The following is a 23,669-nucleotide window of genomic DNA, read 5'->3' as shown; positions in this document are numbered from 1 at the left end:
GGCAAAGAGCTGGAGAGAGCCTATGGGGTGGAAGGTGGTTATTGGTGCCATGCCACGTTCACCATTAGTGAAAATGTCAGGCATTTGGGACTGTATATAAATGGATTAGGACTTTTTAAAAATCACTCCTTCCCTGTCTCTTTTTCAGGAAAGTTTACAGGCACTTGTTTGGCAGAACAGTCATCTGGAGAGAGGAACTTTGTGCACAAAGGTTTGTTTAGCAATGCCCAAAACTTTAGTAAGGGTTTTTGAAAAGTTGTCTGTTTTCTAGTCTCTTTATGGAATCTTATTTCTGAGGCTGGTGTTGGGCTTTTCTGTTTATCATGGGAATATTTTGATGTCACAGTAATTCACTTAACAATAACATATTCCTGCAGATAATACCAGCCGATCTCTCTCTGGGCTAAATACTTTGTGTATACAGTATCTTTCCCAAGTACACTGGGATCCAGACCAAGGTCCCAGCCGCAGCATGCACTGCTCAAAGCTTCCAGGGAAGGAGTGTTTGGGTGGAAGTTGTTTGTGACAGAAGCGCATGTTAAAGCCGTAGAAAATGCACCAGGGGTGTGGACATATATTTCCAAGATCTCTATAAAAACCGCAGAACAGCTGACAGAAGATGATCCAGCACAGATGAACTATAACAAATTATCTGACGGTAAATAACAGGAGTGTGGATTACAGCAAGATCAGCCCCCAAAGGGAAAGGATCAGGAGTTACTAGATATTACTACCGCAACGAGTTGGGGGAAAGGGAGATTAATTGGAGAACACAAATATATAGCAAATCCTGCATGTCAAGTGTTATGCACCAACAGATTAGAGGCCAGTGGACTTTGGAGGTTGTTGTACCTGCTCAGAGAGGATAAATCTGGTGAACGTCAAATGTGGTATCAATCCTGATACTTCCATCGTCAGGAGACGACATCCTACCCTGCCCCAGAGAACGGATTCCCTCATCCCAATATGTGTTTTCCACCTCTACCTTCTGCGAGTCTGAAGAATGCCAGTTCCCGTAACCTGGTAACACAGGTTTCCAGTCTGTGTCCAGTCTCCCTGCAGAGTGAAATAAAGAGGTGGTGGTAAAAAAACTCTGTGCAGACCCCAAGTGAACAGAGAGCAGTTTGATTGTTTCAAAGCCTTTGGATAAGTGATGAAAACCCTGAGTTGCTAGTGAGGGAAACCTCTACCTGGCACTGCTCTGGATAGTTACCTGATAACAAAGGTAAGATGAGAAAGAGAGACTCTCCTCTCTCCAGGAAAACCTCCAAGATGAAGTGTGAAGATGATATTTTCCTGAGTAAGACCCAAGTTGGCTATGAGAGAGGTGAGCCCCAGGGCACAGATTGTGATGTGCACGTTTCCACCAAGAAGTTACAAATAAACAGAGGAGTGCATGAGAGGGGGACCAAGGGGTTAAGGGCTGAAGAGTCATGCTTCAAAGAGCGAACTGTGACCAAAGCAGGTGGGAAAGGTATGGGAGATGAAGTCCCTTCAGAGGTGTTTGAAATGCAGCTTCAGCGCTGTTTGGCAGATGAGGCTGAAGGCAGGAAGGCAAATGCTATTGTTTTCAGGCTGGAGGAAGCTGAAATCAGTATTTCCAGCCAGGAGGGAGAAATTAGTCCATCTGTCCACATGGTACCTGAAGGGGGAAAAAAAACAACAGAGCACACACTGCCTCTGATCCAGAGGCATGCCAGCCGTCAGGAAAGTTATCAAGGGACAGAGTCGACTGCTAGTGAGAGCGTAACTATGATGGACATTTTTCAAGGAACGCTGAAGAAGCAGATCAGCCGGTCGGACTCAGAAACTAGCATAGAGAGCAGACAAGTTAACAAGCTGACATTGAACTCTCCCTTGGAGGAAAATAAAGCCAGCATCCAGAGCAGGTCAGACAACAGGGAGCGAAAAGCTACGGTGATGGATTGTATGCTGCAAAGCAAAGAGGACAGAACAATGCAATCTGCTTCACATCCCCTTTGGGAAAGCAGCAATCCAAATGGAATCTTTAGGCAGACAGTTAATTTTTCTTCTCTGTCTGAAAGCTCTGCAGACCATTGCCCGAGTAGTCAGACTGGTGAAAAGGATCCAGCAGGAAAGCCCAATAAAGATAAGCAAGTAGTGAAGAGCCTTGAGATAATGGTCTCAGCAATTTCAAATTGTGCCCCAGTGGCTGGAGATTTGAGAGAGACCGACAGCTGGGACCTTCATCCGGCTAGTGGAGAACTCCACAGAAGTGAGGAGGGTTCAGTGGTATTCAATTCAAACAGACAGAAAAGCTCCTCGGAAGCCCCTTCAACCAGGTTACAAGCTGGTCTGCAAGTGAGTGGCAGTGAGACTGTAACAATGTCAGAAGTCATACAGAAAACGCACAACAATTGGACTATTGCTAGCAAAAATCAGCCAGAGAGTGCAACTAAACTCACCAGAGAAAGTATCCCAGGAGGGGACCCAACTCAGCAGGAGCAAAAGGGGGAGGAAAATCAAGAGGACGAAAAATCACTTAAAGTTGCAGATGTGAAGAAAACTTTTGAAAAGCAAAAGTCTTCAGAAGGCAAAGCATCTGCACCGCCTCATAGTACTGCCAGAAAAGGTGAGCCATGGCCACTGTGCTTGGGGTTAAGATTACCGAGTACTTCTGGGTTGCTAGCTTGGGATGGCAGTGCGTAGTTTAACATAAACCACAGGTGGTGGTTCCGTGCTGAGATGAGTCTGATGAAATGTGTGGTGTCAAATAGCTACCTGATGAATACTGGGCAATATATGGGCTCCTCTCATAGCAAATGGAGAGCTAGTAAGCTCTTATAGCAAAGTAAAGTGAAAAGTCCCATATTGTTTCAATGAAGAGTTTAGCAGAACTGCCACTTAGTTATGTTGTGAAATGGAAAGCGGGTTTACTATACAAAGGTTTATTTGACTAGTAATACCTTGGTCTTCTATCCGGCAGTGCTTTTCATCAGTCACATGCTATTTGATGCTGTTCTTTCACTCACTTTCCCATGTTCACATTTGCTATTGTCTCTCCGGACCAATATTTGGATTAACTGACACCTGTTGATAGAAGATGCATTTTTCCCCCCTGGGGTTCTTTTACATCTCTAGTGTGGCTTAGCTGTATGACTCTCTTGAGCAGTCAAGATTCTACTAACCCTGAAGCTGTGCTGAGCTGTGGGGGAGTTTGCATTGTTCAAATGAAACCAGTAAAATCTGACAAGGGTCAGACAAACGCCCTCAAACCAATGCGCGCTTGTTTGTAGAGCTGCGCTTAGTAGTTCATATGATTAGACTACTGATCATCTGGTAGTTTATTTAACATTTCCCTGTGGGGAAAAGTCACTTATTAAGACACTGGAAATCTATGTTAACTTGGATATTTTTCAATTAAAAATGTTTAATTTAAAATTAGTCAGGATTTCTCCCCAACTCCCATATCTGGCACTTTATGGTGCCACTTAAACCAATGCAAAGAGGGTGGAAACCTGAATCTGTAGTGAAAAGCAGTGGAAAAGCAAGCTCATACTCTTGGGAAGTAATGCTTTAATATTTAAAGCCACATCATATCAGGTTCCAGGGAAAATATCAAACAAACAGGTGCAAAATTAAATGTGTAGGCAACTGCATATTATCAGCAACCAGAAAGACTTGGGTTAAGTACACCACCCATCTCTGATACTGACCCCTCTCAGGTCACTTGGGTTTAAAGACCCAGTCCACCACTTCCCAGGAGTTTTATCTGACCAAGGAATATGGTGCATCTGTCTCTGAAATTCATTCTGAAATAGTGTTTACATCAGCAAAGGCATGCAGCATTATGGGGAACAGGAACAGCTGGCGGATTCAATAAGTCATCTCACAGGAACACTAGTTTTAGCTAGTGCTATGAAATAGTGGCTCTCCATAGTGCCATGTTCGTGATCTAGCTGTTCCAAAAACAAAAGCTAACAACCACGCAGAGGAATTAATGTTTAAAAGAAATGCACCAGCTGACCCAGGCAGGCCCTGGCTGCTGGCAAGGGTTTTGGCTGCATTTATTTCCTTTTTCTGATTCTCTTGCAGCTTTTGTAATGGGGTCTTTAACAGAAGTGAGTGAAAAGTGGGGAGGATGACAAAAGAATTAAAAATAGATTGAACAATCAGGATGTAGATTTCAAATATGACTAATGTACCAAGAAATGCTACAGGAATAATGCTGTTAAATCTGCATGTTGCTGCTTACTTCCAAATGCCTGTTTATAATGCATATCCTGGCTAAATTCTTTGTACTGTTTAGCACAAGAAGAAATATTAATCCCAAGTTATTCATTTCATAGATAGAATTCTGCTTTTTCTCCTCTTTTTTAGTGGGAGGGTATGGTTGCAGGGGAGAGGGTGTCTTCTTTCTGGCCTGCTTTTTTTATAGTTAATCATCTGCTATGTCTAAGAGAGGCAACAAAGAAATCCCCATCTGTTGCAATTAATTGCAGGGATTTTTAATATAGCGTCCTAACATTTTAATCAAGATTTAGGACTGAAACATTAAAAAAAGGAAAATGAAATTTTGAACAAACCATTGGAAACTGAAATATACTGAACATGCAATATATATATTTTATATACATAATATAAAAACCTTTGGAACAATAGTCTGTCATTAATAACTACTCTGAACACAATTACTAATACTGTGTTTATTGGGACTTTGCACTCTACAGTAATTTCCTTCCAAGTATTTCCTCTCACAAGTAATGCATTAATTATATTACAAGTCTCTGTATCACGCCATTCATTGTAGTAGACTGTCAAACATGCTTGTAAGGCAAGCCAGTATTATCTGTCCTTACTAAAGAACTAAGTCACGAAGATGTGAAGGGAAATACCCAAGGCCGCACAGGAGGTCAGTAGCAGAGCTGAGACTAAAACCCAGCCATCATGATAGCCAGTCTTGTGTTTTAACCCACACATTTTTCTTCCTCCTCTGTCTTGAAGGACACATGCTATTGTGCAGTCTCCTGAATTCTCTTTTTTTTTTATCCAATCAGATCAGATCACTCATATTGTGCTAGTTATCATTGCATAATTCTATCACTCCCCTTTCTGACCAACAACTGAATGAATCATAAGGCCAAATAAAAGAGGTCTCTCACTGACTCACTCTCTCTGAAGAAATGCTTAACTAGGTCTGGGGAAAAGATCTCTACAGGCCAGTGTTTTATTGAGGTGCATATTGTTCTATCACATTTAAGAGCTGTTATATATTGGGCTCCTAGCACCATTTTATTTTGGCAGCCACTAAACATCGGACAAAATGCCCCCTCAAAATAAGGCTGTTTAATCACTTAAATGAAGCTGCCCTCACTACCTGATATAACGTATCTACTGTACACTGAAGACCAGAGCAGATGAAGAGAAATCTAATGCTGCTACATAGAGTGATAATGATCTTGTTTCCATTTCAGGTTTCTCTGCATAAAATATCAAAAAATGACACCTGCATTTAAATAATTTTAAGGGGTAACATAAGCGTCTAAAAGATATAAAGTTGCATCATTTATTCAATGAGAAGGGCAGCCAGTTGTGCCAGTGCTGAATTGGACTGTGTGTGTGTATAAATCATGCTCTTTTGAGGAAGGAAGAGGTATAACAGCATGAGTTAAAGGTGGGATGGCCTGATGTTTCCTGCAAGCTAAGCCTTCATGTTGTTGAAGGGTAATTTTGTTTATACTGAGCTACAATGCTTTAAATCAATGGCTCTCAATCAGGGTGTAAACAGAAGTCTTCTAGGGAGAATATCAACTCATTTAGGTTCGCATTTCTTGACCTTGGGGTTGTGAATCTCAAAGAGGTGGAGTGCATGGGGCTTTTTTTTTTTTTTTTTTTTTTGAAGGAGAGGGGACAATTGCTAATACAGAGCTGGCATTAAAGAGTGGAAAGCACGTTTTTTGCCTTGGTCCTCCTACTACAGGCGGTCATGAGAAGCTAAGTTACATGCATCAGTCCTTGGCAGGGGGCTCAGGGTTCATACTCCTGAAAAGGGTACAGTATTCTGGAAAGATAGATAACCCCTACTTTAATGAGTAAATAAATAAATGATTGCAAATGTCCTGGAAAGTTGTATAACTTGGGGCATCTGTAATCAGGAAGTGTTCAAGCTCACCTGTCATGTGCGGCACATTTTTGTGTGAGCTGCAAAGTAACAGGACTTTAAATTGCTGTGCTCCCTAAACCCACAGTAAGCCAAATTTCTTCCTTTAGAACATACTTAGTAATGAGGAAATTCAGCCCATGAGATCTAAACATATTGAATTGTTTGTGTCAGATTCATCCTTGATGCATAACTCTACCAATTCTGAACTGCTGCCTTGATAAGTTGGTCATTTGTTCAAGACATCAATCTCTCCTTCCCCCAAATGGGTGACCTCATGGTACAGTTACTCTGAGCCAGGTCAAAAGGCCAAAGAAAAGTTCTTTGATGGAAATGCAGTTTGGCATGCAGCTGTTCTGCCGCTACCTGCTCCCCTGCAATAACATACATACAGTATGTACCTGAGCAAGACAGGAGCTAATTACATCCCCTCAAGTGACCTGTACTTCATTATTTAAATGTGAAGTCTAAATCAGAGCATGCACTTTTCCATGCTTTGGTTTCTTCACGTGGAAACAGTGAGGCATAACAAATGAAGTACTTGTAAAGCACTGTGACATGTTCACATGAACAAAATAGCGTGATTATTACACTGTTGGAAGAAATCAATGTTTGCAAGTTAGCTAAATTTAGCAGCTGACACGGCTTGCAGCATCAGGGGTTTCTGTGTGGATTGATGGTTTGCGCTACTTCCTTTCTGCAAAGGAATTACAGGATTTGTTATTTGGAGTGTGTGTGGGAGGCAAGAGAGGTAGATAAAACTGTGAATTGCTCAGGTGAAGCAATTCGATACATCCCTTTTATCACAGGCCAGTGGGTAAAGTTAAATTTCTAGTCATCCTGGTAGTGGTGAGATGACTTAGGAATATAAACTATTGTGTCATCAACATACACTTCACTGGGGGAAAATCAGCCTCTACTGTGATGTCTTAAAATTTTTTAGTGTATTGTCAGGCCAATATTTATATGCTTTGTAGTAGTAAGTAACATGCTAGTTAGAATAGTTTTAGCCTATAAATAGTGAAGTTGACTGCTCTGAAGGGAACTGAAGAATTTATATATAACCTTGTACTTATTTTTCTTTACTTTGCTGAAGAGACACTATAAAAGTTTATAACATCTCTGTGTCTGCAGCCATACCAAGACCCAGTCAGCTTATTGTCCTAGGTTAGAATTTCGACAACAGTTGACCTTTCCTTCTAGCTGTTGGAGGAAATGGTGCTGAGGATTGAGAGGTGTCTTCCTTCCCCCCCAGTAATGAGTGAATGTTCCATCATAATTTCAGGAGGAAACCATGCTATGGTGTGTTTTTGGTTGAAATGTAGAACAGGCCCTGCTCAGTTGTGGTCACAGAAGATATCATGGTAGGTTTTTTAAGTGATTGGGTGACCATGATTTAGCTGCATTCATTATACCCTCCCTATCTGAAATGTTCCAACATAAGAATGGCCCCAGTGGGTCAGAACAAAGGTCTATCTAGCTCAGTAACCAGTTTTCCAACAGCGGCCAATGCCAGATGCCCCAGAGGGAATGAACAGAACAGGTGATCATCAAGCGATCCAACCCATGTCACCCATTCCCAGCTTCTTGCACACGGAGGCTAGAGGCATCATCCCTGCTCATGCTGCCTAATAGCAATCGATGGACCCTTTCTCCATGAATATATCTAGTTTTTTGTTTTTTTTTCAATGCTGGTGTATTCTTGGCCTTTACAACATCCTCTGGCAGAGTTCTACAGGTTGACTATGTGTCATGTGAACAAGTACTTCCTTTGTTTGTTTTAAAGCTAGCTGCTGTCTATTAATTTCATTTGATGAATCCTAGTTCTTGTGTTGTGCAAAATCTGTATTCAATTCCTGTGCTACCTACCCTGTGGCGTAGAGTGCTATAACAGAGGCTGTTTTAGCTCAGTGATTGAGGAAGCAACTCGGGCTTATGTTTCTGAACAGATGTGTAGCAAGGGGATTGGCAGTCAAGACACCTTGGTTCTAGGAGACCCATCTCTATTGCCAATTCACTGTGTGTGTCCTTAAGCAAGTCATATGTGCACATGCGTAAAATATGAATCACAATTCAAATCTGCTACAACGAAAAAATTAGGTGCAACATGAGTTAGTGCTAAATTGTTCTTTTATCGTTTATTTTTGATGATGATAGGATTTTTGTAGATGAGGGTGGAGAGGAAAGTTGTTACCGTGGATTTCAGCAGGAAGATCTTGCTCCCAAACTACATACTGTGAAGGCAGCTCACAGCAGGGATGCACCCACTTTTAAACCTAATTTTTGGGTGGTGAGGCAATTAGCAATGTGGTGTTTTTCACAATGAGGGAGATCTACTTACTGAAGCTGTGATTAAACTTTTGTCAGGTTTCATGTTTGTTTGTACTTAGAGCTACTGTATCTCTTTGTGTTTCTGCCACTTTTGACCCAGCCAAGCTGTGATAAATTTGTCTTTGCTGAGACTCCATGTGTGTTTTACACCCTTATCTGTTATATACCATGTATATACTGTTTACAAATAAAACCCTTGAGGTCTGTAACATTAGGCACAAAATTGGCCACTTTATTCTTCAGTGTTCTTATCCCAATGCATCAGTGAATTGGGAGACAGTTTTCAAATGTGAGTGATTTTAATGGGAACTGTGGATGGTCAGTCCTTCTGAAAATCAAATATGTGTCTCATTGTAAGCAGACAAAGTTGGTTAGTATTTTCAAATGATACAATGAGCCCAGATTGTTTTTGTTTTCCCCCTTGGCTGCATTCAGGGCAAGGTGAGCACCAATTTACCACAATTTGTCTATGATTAATGTGCCCTGGAGGAACAGAAAAATAAAACTTCGAAGTTACGTTGGAAGCCCTGACAGTTGTAAATCTGCACTTAAGTCTGTAGTGTTGTTCTATTATATAAAACTCTATTCTAGGTTAGTTCATTAAACAACAAAGATAAAAGGTAGGTATCAAAGTGATGTCACTATCCAAAATAATGTGGATTTATTTTTAAGGCCAGGAGGATAAAATCTTTGAGATTTAGAACATCTGGCTTCCTTGCTTTTCTCTGGAAAGTGTTATGCAATAGTAATTTGGGAGCATCTCTCTGATCAGTTTATTTTGACTGAATTTGATAGAATGCTACTTCTTCACCCACCACATTAAGGAACTAACATGCTGGGAAGGTTGTCAAATAGAATTACTAATGGCTTTGGAGTTTAATTTTCTTTTAGTGTAGAATAAGTCAAATACTTTCATCTTTCACTTTGCTGGGTGTGGGGGCTGGATTCTATGGACTGGTTTGTTGGGTTTTGTAAATTATAAGCATGGGTCCAGTTATGGGGGTTTTTGCATGTGCACATGGCAGCAGCCAGAGAGAGGCATGGGTGCACCCTGATATCTCTAATTCAGAAGATGCCAGCAGGAGTGGGGCCCATGTGCCTCCTTAATGGTGCTCCCCTGTGTGCGTCCTTCCTCAGTGTGCACTGATTGCCCCATGAGCATACATCCATCGTGTGTGTGTGTGCGCATGTGCGTGCACATGCGCTGCCGTAGACTGTGTGACCACTGGATGGGGGTGTGCATCCATTGTTCCTGGGGCCATGTCCACTGCTGAGGAGTGTGTATGTGTTGCTCTCGCATATGTATTTGTCATCCCCCAGTGCATGTCCACGTATGTGTGTGTTTGTCGCTGTGGTACACCTGCCTCTTACTAGTTCTGTTGCTATGGTGATCATCCCCTTCCTTCAGGGCCAGCATCCCACAGCCAGACAGGGGCATTGGGTCAGGCAGGTCTGGGCATGCCGGGTGCATGGAGGGCACAGCCCAGTGAGAGAGAGAGAGACAGAAGGCTGTTCCTGGCAGGGGAGGTGAATGGTGGGCTGGGATGGGCACAGGAAGTGCAGAGTGGGCTGGGCCTGGCACTAGGGGTGGTGCACAGCTGGCACTGTCGAACTGTGGGCACGGCCGCAGGTGTGGTAGGGCAGAGACTGGGCACGGCGGGGTTGGGGTGTGACGGGGCAGCTGGGCACGGCGGGGGGGGCTGGGGTGTGACAGGGCGGCGGTTGGGCACGGCGGGGGCGGGTGCTGGGGTGTGACAGGGCGGCGGTTGGGCACGGCGGGGGCGGGTGCTGGGGTGTGACAGGGCGGCGGCTGGGCACGGCGGGGGCGGGTGCTGGGGTGTGACAGGGCGGCGGCTGGGCACGGCGGGGGCGGGTGCTGGGGTGTGACAGGGCGGCGGCTGGGCACGGCGGGGGCGGGGGCGGGGGTGTGACAGGGCGGCGGTTGGGCACGGCGGGGGCGGGGGCGGGGGTGTGACAGGGCGGCGGTTGGGCACGGCGGGGGCGGGGGTGTGACAGGGCGGCGGTTGGGCACGGCAGGGGCGGGTGCTGGGGTGTGACAGGGCGGCGGTTGGGCACGGCGGGGGCGGGGGCTGGGGTGTGACAGGGCGGCGGTTGGGCACGGCAGGGGCGGGGGCTGGGGTGTGACAGGGCGGCGGTTGGGCACGGCAGGGGCGGGGGCTGGGGTGTGACAGGGCGGCGGTTGGGCACGGCGGGGGCGGGGGCTGGGGTGTGACAGGGCAGCGGTTGGGCACGGCGGGGGCGGGGGCTGGGGTGTGACAGGGCGGTGGCTGGGCACGGCGGGGGCGGGGGCGGGGGTGTGACAGGGCGGCGGTTGGGCACGGCGGGGGCGGGGGCTGGGCTGTGACAGGGCGGCGGTTGGGCACGGCGGGGAGGGGCTGGGCTGTGACAGGGCGGCGGTTGGGCACGGCGGGGGCGGGTGCTGGGGTGTGACAGGGCGGCGGTTGGGCACGGCAGGGGCGGGGGCTGGGGTGTGACAGGGCAGCGGTTGGGCACGGCGGGGGCGGGGGTGTGACAGGGCGGCGGTTGGGCACGGCGGGGGCGGGGGCTGGGGTGTGACAGGGCGGCGGTTGGGCACGGCGGGGAGGGGCTGGGCTGTGACAGGGCGGCGGTTGGGCACGGCGGGGGCGGGTGCTGGGGTGTGACAGGGCGGCGGTTGGGCACGGCAGGGGCGGGGGCTGGGGTGTGACAGGGCGGCGGTTGGGCACGGCGGGGGCGGGGGTGTGACAGGGCGGCGGTTGGGCACGGCGGGGGCGGGGGCGGGGGTGTGACAGGGCGGCGGTTGGGCACGGCGGGGAGGGGCTGGGGTGTGACAGGGCGGCGGTTGGGCACGGCGGGTGCGGGTGCTGGGGTGTGACAGGGCGGCGGTTGGGCACGGCGGGGGCAGGGGCTGGGGTGTGACAGGGCGGCGGTTGGGCACGGCGGGGAGGGGCTGGGGTGTGACAGGGCGGCGGCTGGGCACGGCGGGGGCGGGTGCTGGGGTGTGACAGGGCGGCGGTTGGGCACGGCGGGGAGGGGCTGGGGTGTGACAGGGTGGCGGTTGGGCACGGCGGGGGCGGGTGCTGGGGTGTGACAGGGCGGCGGCTGGGCACGGCGGGGGCGGGGGCGGGTGCTGGGGTGTGACAGGGCGGCGGCTGGGCACGGCGGGGGCGGGTGCTGGGGTGTGACAGGGCGGCGGTTGGGCACGGCGGGGGCGGGTGCTGGGGTGTGACAGGGCGGCGGTTGGGCACGGCGGGGAGGGGCTGGGGTGTGACAGGGCGGCGGTTGGGCACGGCGGGGGCGGGGGCGGGTGCTGGGGTGTGACAGGGCGGCGGCTGGGCACGGCGGGGGCGGGTGCGGGTGCTGGGGTGTGACAGGGCGGCGGTTGGGCACGGCGGGGAGGGGCTGGGGTGTGACAGGGCGGCGGTTGGGCACGGCGGGGGCGGGGGCGGGGGCGGGTGCTGGGGTGTGACAGGGCGGCGGCTGGGCACGGCGGGGGCGGGTGCGGGTGCTGGGGTGTGACAGGGCGGCGGTTGGGCACGGCGGGGAGGGGCTGGGGTGTGACAGGGCGGCGGTTGGGCACGGCGGGGGCGGGTGCTGGGGTGTGACAGGGCGGCGGTTGGGCACGGCGGGGGCGGGTGCTGGGGTGTGACAGGGCGGCGGTTGGGCACGGCAGGGGCGGGGGCTGGGGTGTGACAGGGCGGCGGTTGGGCACGGCGGGTGCGGGGGCTGGGGTGTGACAGGGCGGTGGTTGGGCACGGCAGGGGCGGGGGCTGGGGTGTGACAGGGCGGCGGTTGGGCACGGCGGGGGCGGGGGCTGGGGTGTGACAGGGCGGCGGTTGGGCACGGCGGGGAGGGGCTGGGCTGTGACAGGGCGGCGGTTGGGCACGGCGGGGGCGGGGGCTGGGGTGTGACAGGGCGGCGGTTGGGCACGGCGGGGGCGGGGGCGGGGGTGTGACAGGGCGGCGGTTGGGCACGGCGGGGGCGGGGGCTGGGGTGTGACAGGGCGGCGGTTGGGCACGGCGGGGGCGGGGGCTGGGGTGTGACAGGGCGGCGGCTGGGCACGGCGGGGAGGGGCTGGGGTGTGACAGGGCGGCGGTTGGGCACGGCGGGGGCGGGTGCTGGGGTGTGACAGGGCGGCGGTTGGGCACGGCGGGGGCGGGTGCTGGGGTGTGACAGGGCGGCGGCTGGGCACGGCGGGGGCCGGTACTGGCTGTGGTAGAGCAGCAGGGGCGCCGTCAGTGAAGACCGACCTGTCAGCTGAGCTGGCTCCCACCGCCTACGCCCGCGTCGGTTGAGGGCACCTGTCCCGGCCGCTCGTGGAGGAGCAGAGGGGGTCGGCTGGGTGCGGGGGGCGCGCCCGGAAGGTGGTGGAGGCGGAGGTCCTTGAGGCGGAGATGGGAGGCCCGGGGCGGGGGTGGGGGCTGCTGCCTGGCTCCACCCCGTTTGCTCGTCGGTCTGGTGGGAGTGGGGAGCGGCACTGGCGTTTCGAGAGGCCGCAGCGTCGACGCCCCGCCCTTTTCTGCGATTGGCCATCGGGGCCGCCGCTCAGTGCCTCCCCGGCCCTGAGAGGCGGGGTCAGTGTCTTTGAAAGGGGCGGGGCCTGGCTCAGGGGCGGGCCCCGTGTCGGCGCTGTCCCTCGCCCTTCCCCGTGGTCAGTCGGAATCGGGCGGTGGTGGCGGCGGCTCCGCCGGGCTGAGGAGCGGGCGCAAGTCGGGATCCTGGTGCGGTGAGTGGCGCGGTAGGGCGGGACCCGGGGGCCGAGTGCCGGCCTGGGGCGGGAGCCGGGCGAAGGGGCAGCGGGCGCGGAATGGGAGTGGGAGTGGGAATGGGAAAGTGAAGGCTGGGCGGGGGGTGATAGCAGGCTGCGGGGGCCGGTGGAGCTGGGTGGGTTTGACGGGGTGGGACAGGAGCCGGGTTGGTGTTTAAGCAGGTTGCGATGGGTGGGAGGGCGGAGCTGAGGATGGAGCTGTCTGTGTGTATCTGGACTGGGGGCTTTCGGGGCGTTCACTCTGCTGCGATGGGTTGCGGGGGAGGCAAAGTCAGTCTTCCACTGGGTTTAGCTTGTGTGTATGGTAAGGACAGAGGTGGGAATGGCTGATAGCAAAGGCTTGCTAGAGAGTGTAGGTCCTCTGCTGACCAAGGGAAACAAAGGGTTTCTTTAGAGGGACTGAGCTCTGATAAATGAGATGTTTAATTTTTGCTGTTGCTATTGAAGAAGCTCTTTCTGTGCGCGTGCTCGCTGTAGGCCAGGCTAGTCTAGCCGTGGGTTTTGAAGTCCTTTGCATGGTTAAAGGTGTGATGCTATCACAGCTGAGCGGCCGTGCAGAGGATTTGAATAAGAGGTGCTTCTGAAAAGTCTGGGGAGCTTTTAAACATCTTATCGAACACACAGTGGAATCGTTCTCCACAAGACAGATGCAATAAAATATTACTTAAAATTAAGTCACAATGAAGGCGTCCGGTAGATCAGCTCAGCTGGGTGGTGGTGTTGCTTTGTAGCTTTAAAAAACAAGCAGTCCTGTAGCACCTTAAAGACTAACAAATGAATTTCTTAGGTAATGAGCTTTTGTGGATAGGACCCACCAGTTCTGATTTTCAGAATGGGTGACTCCTTAAGAAAGAAAGCATGCTAAGGTACAAATTTGTAAATTCATAGAGTCCAAGGACAGAAGAGACCATTGTGATCTAGGTGGTTATATAAGGTAGGCTGTAATACTTGCCCAAAATAATATCTGAGCATCTCTTTTAGAAGGACATCCACTCTCACTTTCAAAAATTGGACACACACCACTGGCCCCACTTGTAGAAAGTCATGCCTTTTTTTCCTCTGCCTCTCAATCTTCCACTCATCACTTTTTGCATTGCAGTTTGCTTGTGATGATGCATTCTGTGCCATACATAGCCCAGGCTTGGAGGGGACATAATATATATTATGTGAGAAGAAATCTGGTTCTTTTGTTCTTCAGATTGTTGATTATATATAAGCAGAGGTATTAGTCAATGCCTGTAACATGTATGTTACCCTATGGAAGGTGTTGCTGCTGCTGCTGCTGCTTTGTAATATCAAAGAGGGAGAGAGAGCATCATGTGTGAGACATTTTCCTTAAGCTTATGTTGTATTGTGTTGGTGTAATAGATGTCATGGTGTATTGATGCCTCTCTTAAATCCTCTTGAAGTCCAAGGAAAGCAAAAAAACTGTGAAGAGTTTTCTTTGGGTTTTATTCCCATACCAAAAGCTACTTTCTGTGAATGCTGTCAAATGAAAGATTAAAATTAATGGGGTGTCAATTGGCCCCAATTTCCACTTATTTAAAAAAAGCTTCTGCAAGATTAAAAGATTTAAGGTCAATAGAAATATTTCCTATAGATCAAAATACACTAGCTACCCTTTTCTAACAAATAAACATTCCATTGTAGTGTTTCAACTGCAGACAATGCAGTATTGTGACAGTGCATGAGAACCTGATAAAGAAATGGACTAGGAATTGGCTGGAAACAAAAGTAAAAATCATCGGTGCACTTTATTGTTCAAAACAGTAGACATGCATTAACTGTAGTATTTTTTTGTATTGTTAATTTTTAAAGTCCCAATCCTGGAAATGCATACATGAGCTGAGCTGTGAATGCTGGTTTGCATAAGGAGGCCTAAGATGTTAGTGACATATAAGAACTTGATTTTCAAAACTGTTAACTCATATAGCCCATTTACTGTACATTTGCTGGCTTAGCCTTTGGATGGGTTATAGCCAAATTATTTGGAATTAATGTCTATATACATACACATGTAAGAAGCGCATAATGGTAGAAGTCGTGCACGTTGGAGGAAGCTCTGTGAGTTGACACATGCATGCCATAGTATAATAGGGAAGTGCAGCTAGAGAAAATGGCAAATACCTTAGGGGGTATAAAAAAGGGATTTTTAACAACAAGCTTCAGACCAATTTATTTCATGTTCCAAAGAAAGAAGCAGGCCAGTGAGCATATAGCTAACACATCTTGTTACAGCTGATCATGTTTGCTAAAGGTTGTGTGCACAGAGGTAAAAGATCAAGCACTGTTGTGACAAAGCCAAAACAGGTTTCCTTTTTGTGTATTTGCAATAGCTACAGTAAGACCCAGCAACCAGTAATATGTATGTATGTGCCTTTTTTGTTTTTGATATCACTCTTCATAGTGGTACATTTTAATGGTCATTTGTAGCCTTGCGTATAGATTGCTTTAATCAGCATTTGTCTTTTTTTTTCCTATGTACTGTGTTGGGATTACTCTGTCTTCTAGTGATCTGCCTTTTCAAACATCATTGGGTTTTTCAAGTTAAATCTTCATGCTTATTGCATCTGTCACTTCTGGGATTCACTCCAAGCACAAGGCAGAGATTCAGTATAATAGCAATGAAATGGAATGCTCAAAAGAATATAATATCTGCTTCCCTTAGTGATATAACAGAGACTAGCATGAAGGGTATAAACATTTAACAATCAGTTAACTTAAAGATTTCAATGGCGATGTTGTAAAATGTCCCATTTAAACAAAACATTGCATTTTTGTCTCAAGAGCATTTAAAAGTGACTGTTTTTAAATTTCACTGTTGCCTCAGTGGAATAAAATGAATTTGGGCTCCGGCTACCTATTTTGGGGACATGAGCAAAAATGCTTCCTGGCCTGAATTTTCTGCTTGGTGAGGTCACCAGTGAACCACTCCCCGGGTGACGAATGGCATTCGTGCAAACTCACAAGCACATCTTCTGCTTTTTAAATATTTTTATGTTTAGCCTTCATATTTTTATGAATATTTCAGTGTTGCCTCAAGGATGTAGTAGAACAGCAAGTCACTGAGAGTTTGAAGTGCCCTAGTTTTAAAAGCTTTAAGTGTATATGAACAAAATTTTCATGTACTGTTTCCCCTGCCAAAAAAAAAAAAAAGAAAAGCCGGAACCCACTTGCCTTGTGGTTACTGACTATTGAGTCAGGCTGATTAGGAACTGCTTGTTTCAAATCTGCAAACCATGGACTATGTAGTCATATGTCAAGAATCAGAATATCAGCTGCATCAGGCTTCAAAATGTGAACTGATATTTCTTGACCTGTAGTGCTGTAATAAAGTGCGAGTGATGGGGAAGTTGTTGGGATTAGTGCTTAATAGTAGAACTAAAGTATTACAGACTTAGATTAATTGAAGGGATGTAGGATGGCTGCTTTGTTTGAAATTTTTTTATTCTAGGCTTATTCAGGGCGCCATTACGTAATTCCTGTCTGTTTTGTGATGAATCTGAATCTTCTTGGTTGAGTTTTTCATCTTGTGCTCATGCTCATATGGACAGACTTCAATAAAACAATTTACATTTTTAAAAAATATTGTAATTGTAGTCCGTGACTTTTGATCTGCTTTAAAAAGTGGCAGTGATGCTCATGAAGGGGGTCTGCCTTGCAGATACATCAGTGACAGTTGTAAGGTGTGTTCCCACTGCTTCAGGACTCTGTACTAGAGGACTCACCTGTTTCAGGGAAGCTGTAGCTGTGTTTTTAGTCTTGAAGATTGCTAAAATGGATCTAAATCTGGTTTGAGAGATTCGTAACTATTAGGAAATGAACTGAGACCATCCAGTTCCTTTCATATTGGTAACTGAAGAGATGACAAATGGTACTATCTCCTGGTCACTATTGCTCTGGTCAGGAATGACCAGTGGCCCAGATGGGGGAGCCTCTAGAAAACACTGCTTGCTTTTTAGAGCATCAACAGCTATGTTAGTAGGCAAGGTTTGTTACTTTAGTTTAACATATTTACAGTATATACACAGTTTGCAAGTAGTCAATGACAGCAAAGCAACTAGAATCCCAGCAGGATCTCTGCATCTGACAGTGATGTGATGCCTATGGTGTTTGTTGGTTCTTCAACATAGATGTCTTTTATCCAAATGTTAATTGGTCATTGAAGTTAATGTGAAAGTATTAACAAAACATAAATGTAAACAGTGACTGGAAAGCCCTTCTTGACTCTCAGGATGTTACTCCTCTTCCAAGATAAACAAGACCTGAACTTCTAATATGAAAACAAGCAGGGAAAAAAAACATTAAAATTGAGCTGCAGATCCTTCCTCCCCTTTGGACTGCTGTTAATGCATTTAAAAAAAATAAAAAGCAAGAGAAGGCACAAGCTGGAATGAAGTAAAATAAGGTTAAATCTGCAGTATAAATTAAGGCCCACCAAGGAAAGGAATAAGAATTTCTGTATCTTTTCCAGGGCTTTAGATCCCAAGATTGTGTTGCCTGAGTTTTTGTGATGGTGGGGTGGGGTGAAAGAGAGAATCTCTTAATTGCACGTTTTTGGACTATTTCAGTTCTGCAATTGGAATAATTGGCTTGCAGTGCAAGAACCACATATTCAGATTTTGTCCAGTTTATACTATCTTTTAAAAACGATGTATTTTATCTTAGCAATGGATTGATGTAATAGTTCTCTGGGAGACATGCTCGTGTGTGATGAAGGGCTACATCTGCTCTAAACATAACTAGAAGTCTTGGTAATGAACTGAGCTGGGTCTCTATTAATCCTTAATTTTTTTCCTTCATTTTTTCCAATAATAGTCTACTTTAAAAAGCAATGGAAATGAAATTAAAATTCAATTCAAACTGATTAAAAACAAAAAAGTCTGTGTTGAGGACAAGAATTAGCAACATTCACCCTTAATTTTCTGGCTTTAGTTTGTTAAAGTCTGATTGTACCATTTAAATGTTGTCTTTGAGAATGGATTTGTGATTCCAGTAACCTTTTAATGTGAGAGATTATTATGATATCACTATCTCTTTGTACGCTCCTTCTGTTTGTATCCATCTGTTGTCTCATATGTCTTAGACTTAGGCTATGTCTACACTCCAGGATTTTTCTTGGGTGTCGGGTGGGGAGTGGGGGAGCCAGTGTAGATGAGCCCTTAGGGCTTGTTGATCTTTTGGGGTTTGATTTAGTGGGTCTAGTAAGGAGCTGCCAAATTGAATGCTGATGGCACCCCACCCCCTTTCCCCTGATACTCCTCACAGTTATGAAGTGTAAAGGAACTTGTTGGGGGAGTTTCTCCCATCACCCTCTCACTGGGGGACAACACAGAAAATCAATGTAAAGTACATTGTCTCTAGCTACACAATTCACATACCTGAAGTTGCATAGCTTACATTAATTTTTCTCTCCTAGTGTAGACCGGGCCTTACATTATAAGATCTCTTGTGCAGGGACCATCTTTTTGTTCTGTCTACACAGCATCCTGCACTGTGGTATCCTTGGCCATGACTGGGGCTCGTAGACTCTACAATGCAATATGTACATACTTATGTACATATCCTGTAAGTCTAGTGCCACTTTGAAATTGATGTGACTTGCCTTCAAATGTTGCCATGGTTATTACCTTGCATTTTGTTGCTGCTGAGTAGTCTGCCTTAAATAGAAGCATTCGCACATCTCCACAGCTATTTTCAAAGGCTCTTGCTTAGCATTCTTTTGAAAGTTCTTTACATCCTTATTCACCTAAGAAACACAGCACTCGGTGTCTGGGACAAGCCTTCTGTTAAAATGAGACTTCAAGTCATTCTTGATCAAAACATTTAAAATTGTGAAAACCCTTCTATTGCACATCCAGTCTTCTGCATCATTGCCATAGGTACTGTGTTCTTGAGTCTCTGGAAGCCCATTCCATCTCATGTGAATGTTCTGAAGCGACATGTTAAAATGCTGTGTTTTGAAATATTTCTTTACGCTACAAAACTAGCAAAGCATTGATATCCTAAAATATTCCAAATTTGAGAACTGGATATGGAACAGGCACAACTTCATGCTGATAACATCTACTGATATTAATTAAATCCATTATAAACTGTGTGGCTTAAGTGGCTCAAACTGGAGAGTGGTCTCGCCCTACAGGGCCAAGGCAGACTGGCAGTGTATGCAGATGATAACCTGGGCAAGTCTATACTACAGTGTTACATCAGCTCAGTTGCACAAATGCAGCTGTGCTGATGTAGCTTGTCTGGTGAAGAAATGCTGTGCCCATAACAGCCTCTCCCACCAGCACAGCACTGGTGTGGGCGTCGGTTAGGTTGTTGTAACGTGGCACTTGGGGACATCTTTTTCACACCCCTGAGGGATATGAGTTACATCAACTTAAGTGGTAGTGCAGATCAGTCCGTTGTGTAAAAGATTATCATTTACAAAAAAAAGTCTTGGACATTGATGTCTTCTTTAGAAGCTGTTCAGTGATTTTGTTTCTCAGACACCAACAAACCCAGTATGTTTCAGTTCACCCTAGACATTAAGTGCTTGACCAGTCTGCATGGTATGCACTTGTGAGGGTGTTTACAATTCCAATTATGTAACTATTTTCATCACTGTCTCTAATTTTGCAACTAAATGTTAGTATCCAAGTGAAGTAGGTATTCTCTGTTTACAGATTGGGAAACTGAGGCATGGGCATGTTAAGTGACTTGCTCTAGGTCATTCTATGACAGGGTTGGGACTAGAACACAGTACTCCTGGCTGCTGGGTTCTTGCTGTAAACTTCAGGCCACGTGGCCTAATTTGTAAGTACAATTTGAACCTCTCTTGTCCTGCACCCTTGGGACCTGACCAGTGCTTAATGAGAGAATTTGCCAAGCCATGGGAGGTCAATATTGTCTAGCAGCATTACCAACCGTTCCACTGCTTACTGGGCTCTTACAAAATAGTTGGGCTAAATTAGAGTTAAGTAACATCACAGAGCACTGAGAGCCAGGACTGGTAGCGGTAAACAGACTTTACAGGACCACTAGGAAAGTGGCCAAAACCATAAGTGGTTGTCCGGCTAACTAAAATTGTGCCGGATTACAGACGTTGCCAGATGAGTGTTCCAGATTAGAGACTTCCAGCCTGTAATTTTCTCTTTACCGTTCCAGTCAACCTGGTATATGAGTGCCTTTTTACTATACTGTGTTGATTAAGAGCAACTGAGTTTGCATTCAGGAAATTAAAACACGAGGAATGGTAGTTTGTCTTCCCATGATATATAACAATGCAAATATATAAACTCTCTCCCACAGGAGGATTGGCTTATTGAGTGGAGAGAATTGCTGTGCAAGCTAGATGTCATAATGGTTTATGGTGAAAGTTTTTACGGTTTCAGACCAGCTGTATTTGCTTTGCAAGTTGGGGAGAAAGCATGAACTGGCTCCACTAGCTTTTATTGTAAGAGATAGTTAAAATATGTTCTAATACCTTTGCAAAGCATGACCCACAGGTGGTGGTCCGACAGCAGCAAGCTTTGCAGGAGCCATCTCGGTGCTAAAAGTTTCTCGGAAGGATGCAGTAACAATCTACTGTAATGCTTTGTGTTATATCTTAAAATCTCCTGCTCGAAAGAGAAGATTGCATGGCATCATGTGACTGATTTCGCCATACGTTAGCTACATGTGTTGCTGTTCTCCACACACTGGCTTGCATCATTGCTTTGGAATAAGGGCTGGCTTTTTGTTTGGTGTTTGTACAGCACCTAGCACCAGGGGTCCTTGTCTGTGACTGGGACTCTAAGTTGCTATAACAATGCAAAAATAAATAGCAAATGCGGAAAGCCTGTATTTTTCTTAGTGTAAATGATGCAGCTCCCTTCCTGTGGCCTGACTTGGTAATGCTAATTGTACCATAGAGAAATGCCTTACAGGATTCAGTTTAGTATGCAGGCTCGGTGATGTAGCTGTCCAGACTATAGTAGTTTCCAATTGAAAGCATGCCTTTAGTGCTATCGGATCCAGGCTGTGACTTCCCAAGGAGAGAAGTTCCAAAGCTGGGGGTCTCTCTTTGAGAAAATCTTGCCACCAGTCCCTTCCCCAACATCAGTCTGTGCTTACTGGAGATTAGAGCACAACTCAGCGTGCATGGTGAGAGCAGTGGGCTGCAGGATTTGGGGTGGTGGCTGACTATTACTATTCAGTATTCTGTATGTTGGACTGCCCTTAATGGGCTTGTGGAAGCTGGAAAATTCCTCTGTCTCTTGCACCTCAGTTCTGCTTTCCCCTGTTTGTAATGCATCATCCAGGCTGCTGCCTGAATTAGTGTTGCCTTGTGGAATATTTTATAGCTGTGTCATCATGTAAGCATGTTAAAGGCTGAGGTAGCTAGATGTACATCTATAAACCAAAATGTTTCTTTTGTGCCCTCTAAACAAGGTGACAAATGTGCTTGCTCCTACACTGATACTTTGGAACTTGCACACTTAGGTAGCCAAACTTGCCGAGTATGTCTACACAATTTAAAAAAAAACAAAAAACAAAAAACCAACCAGGTGGCTTGGGCTGAAGCCTGGGTTCTGGGATCCTTCAGCCTAGGAGGGTCTTAGGTACCAGCTTGAGCCCAGAAGTCTACATGGCAATGAGAGAGCCCTGCAGCTGGAGCTCTGTTTGGCAGACATGGGCAAGCTGGAGGGTGTTCTTTGCTCTCAAGTATGCTGAACAAAACCTGCAGTATGCATGTGTGGGTTCGGTACCTTAGTAGTTCAGGAAAACAACTTTGGCCTGAAATGCAAAAAGATTGGAAGAGACAGAACATCTGTAACACAAAGGAAGTATGTTTTGAACTTGAAAGCCTTTGTGAAAACAGAGGCTGTAGGAGCTGTAATTGGTGCCACAAGATAAGGATTTAAAATCAAGTTAACGCATTAAGAGATCTGGATATTGATTTTAGTCCCCTCCCTCCCCCCTTACTGCAAACTACATGTTTTGGTATAAGGACAGAATGGCAGTTTTACTCTGACTTATTGGCTGGAGGGGCTGGCAGGATCTCAAGTGGAAATCTGGAGAAATATGTGCCAATCACAGATGGGACAGCTGAGAAATTCATTTTGCAGCTTATTTGTCCATATTGAAGTTTGAAAACGCTCATGCAACCTTTGTGTTGTCAGACTTGAGCTGTACTTGGGGTTGTCTATTGCCTTTCATATTGAAATTGCTGTCTTGTGTCTGGCAATTTTGATTGCCTTTGCTGTCTTCAAAATATACTGAACTGATGCTCCTTCTTCTATAGATGGCCTTAAATAAGGATGGGAGGGAATCCAAGAAGTTTAGCTCTGTAAACTAGGTTCTAATATACTAAGCTTTTGGCTAAGAAATTACTGAGATTATAGTCGTCATGTAGCACTTTAAAGACTAAAAATAATTTTAGGTGATGAAACTTAGGTGGGGCACAAAAGTTCATCACCTAATAAATTATTAGTCTTTCAAGTGCTACATGACTGCTCTTTTGTTTTGTGAAGATACAGACTAAAATGGCTACCTCTCTGTGAGAATACAGTCATTCAGGATGGTTACAATTTCTTAGAGATGGTGAATATTTTCTTGTTAATTTACCCTCTTTACAGTTACTTTGGGTCAAATTAGGGTAACTCCATTCTGGCCAAATGACACACTATGGGTACATTGCATTATGTTGGATGCTTTTTGGGTTTCAAACAAACTGTGTTGCTGTAGGACTAGCTCAGCAAGTAGGGGCTGTTAGCAAAGATAAATCCTTAGTGGGTTTCAGAGGCACTGTACTGGAAGAGGGAGCACTCTGTCATCCTGGCTACCCACTTCTCCTACCTTCCATACAGGTGGGTTAGTTAACGTTCATCCTTCCTCTATATTCCCCTACCTTGTGTAGGGCTGGGTGCCTCACTTGTGTTCTGCCTGGTACACATCTAGATCAGGCGGAGCCGCTGGAATGAAATGCTTGCTAGCGGCAGGGCTGTCTGGGGAAGTGCCCTTACTTGGTGAGCCTGACTCAATGCTGACTTGTATGTTTGCGGCTCCAGCTATGCTAGAGTGCTTAGTTACTGCTTTAATTTCCAGGATGTCATAAACCTATGTCCCACTTGTATTTGTAGTAGAGGTTCTTAGTAAAATTTTACTGCATGGAGAAAATTGGCATCTAACACCTTCATGGTGAGGGAGGCTCTCTTCAGAAGTCTGCAATGTTGCAGTTTCTTCTAGATGGCAAGCCATGTTGCCATACTGGGGGAGAAGAGCAATTTATTATCATGCCCTTAGTTGCTTTCTCTCTTTCATGCTTTTTCCTGTCAGTTCTCAATCATTAGGTGGGATGAATTAGATGATTGTAATTCTAGAAGCAGAGTAGTGTTTCCAATAATACCTTCAAGCCAACAGGGTTCATATCTTTCTATGTGCCCATTACTCTTGTTAAGCTTAATCAAATGATTCACAGCTGTT

The 23,669-nt window shown here is 46.5% G+C and overlaps 1 protein-coding gene across 5 annotated transcripts in view; it reads left to right on the top strand.

The window, feature by feature from the left end:
* The first annotated feature begins 190 nt into the window (after positions 1-190).
* Positions 191-23,669, top strand: part of CORO1C (coronin 1C) — an 85,429-nt gene continuing 61,950 nt past the window's right edge. For 2 of the 5 annotated variants that reach the window (XR_012647970.1, XM_075012293.1), the window contains exon 1: positions 240-2,593. Coding sequence is in view for 1 of the 5 variants with exons in the window: in XM_075012293.1 (XP_074868394.1) it covers positions 1,231-2,593 (1,363 nt within the window). In the remaining 4 variants the exon portion in view is untranslated. Of the gene's footprint in view, positions 212-239; positions 2,594-13,080; positions 13,179-23,669 lie in introns of those variants that run through there. The other 3 variants (XM_075012296.1, XM_075012294.1, XM_075012295.1) reach the window with 3 other exon arrangements.

This window comes from Carettochelys insculpta, chromosome 18 (genome assembly GCF_033958435.1).
Source record: "Carettochelys insculpta isolate YL-2023 chromosome 18, ASM3395843v1, whole genome shotgun sequence".
Lineage (NCBI taxonomy): Eukaryota > Metazoa > Chordata > Testudines > Carettochelyidae > Carettochelys > Carettochelys insculpta.
This window is presented reverse-complemented; position numbering and strand designations above follow the sequence as displayed.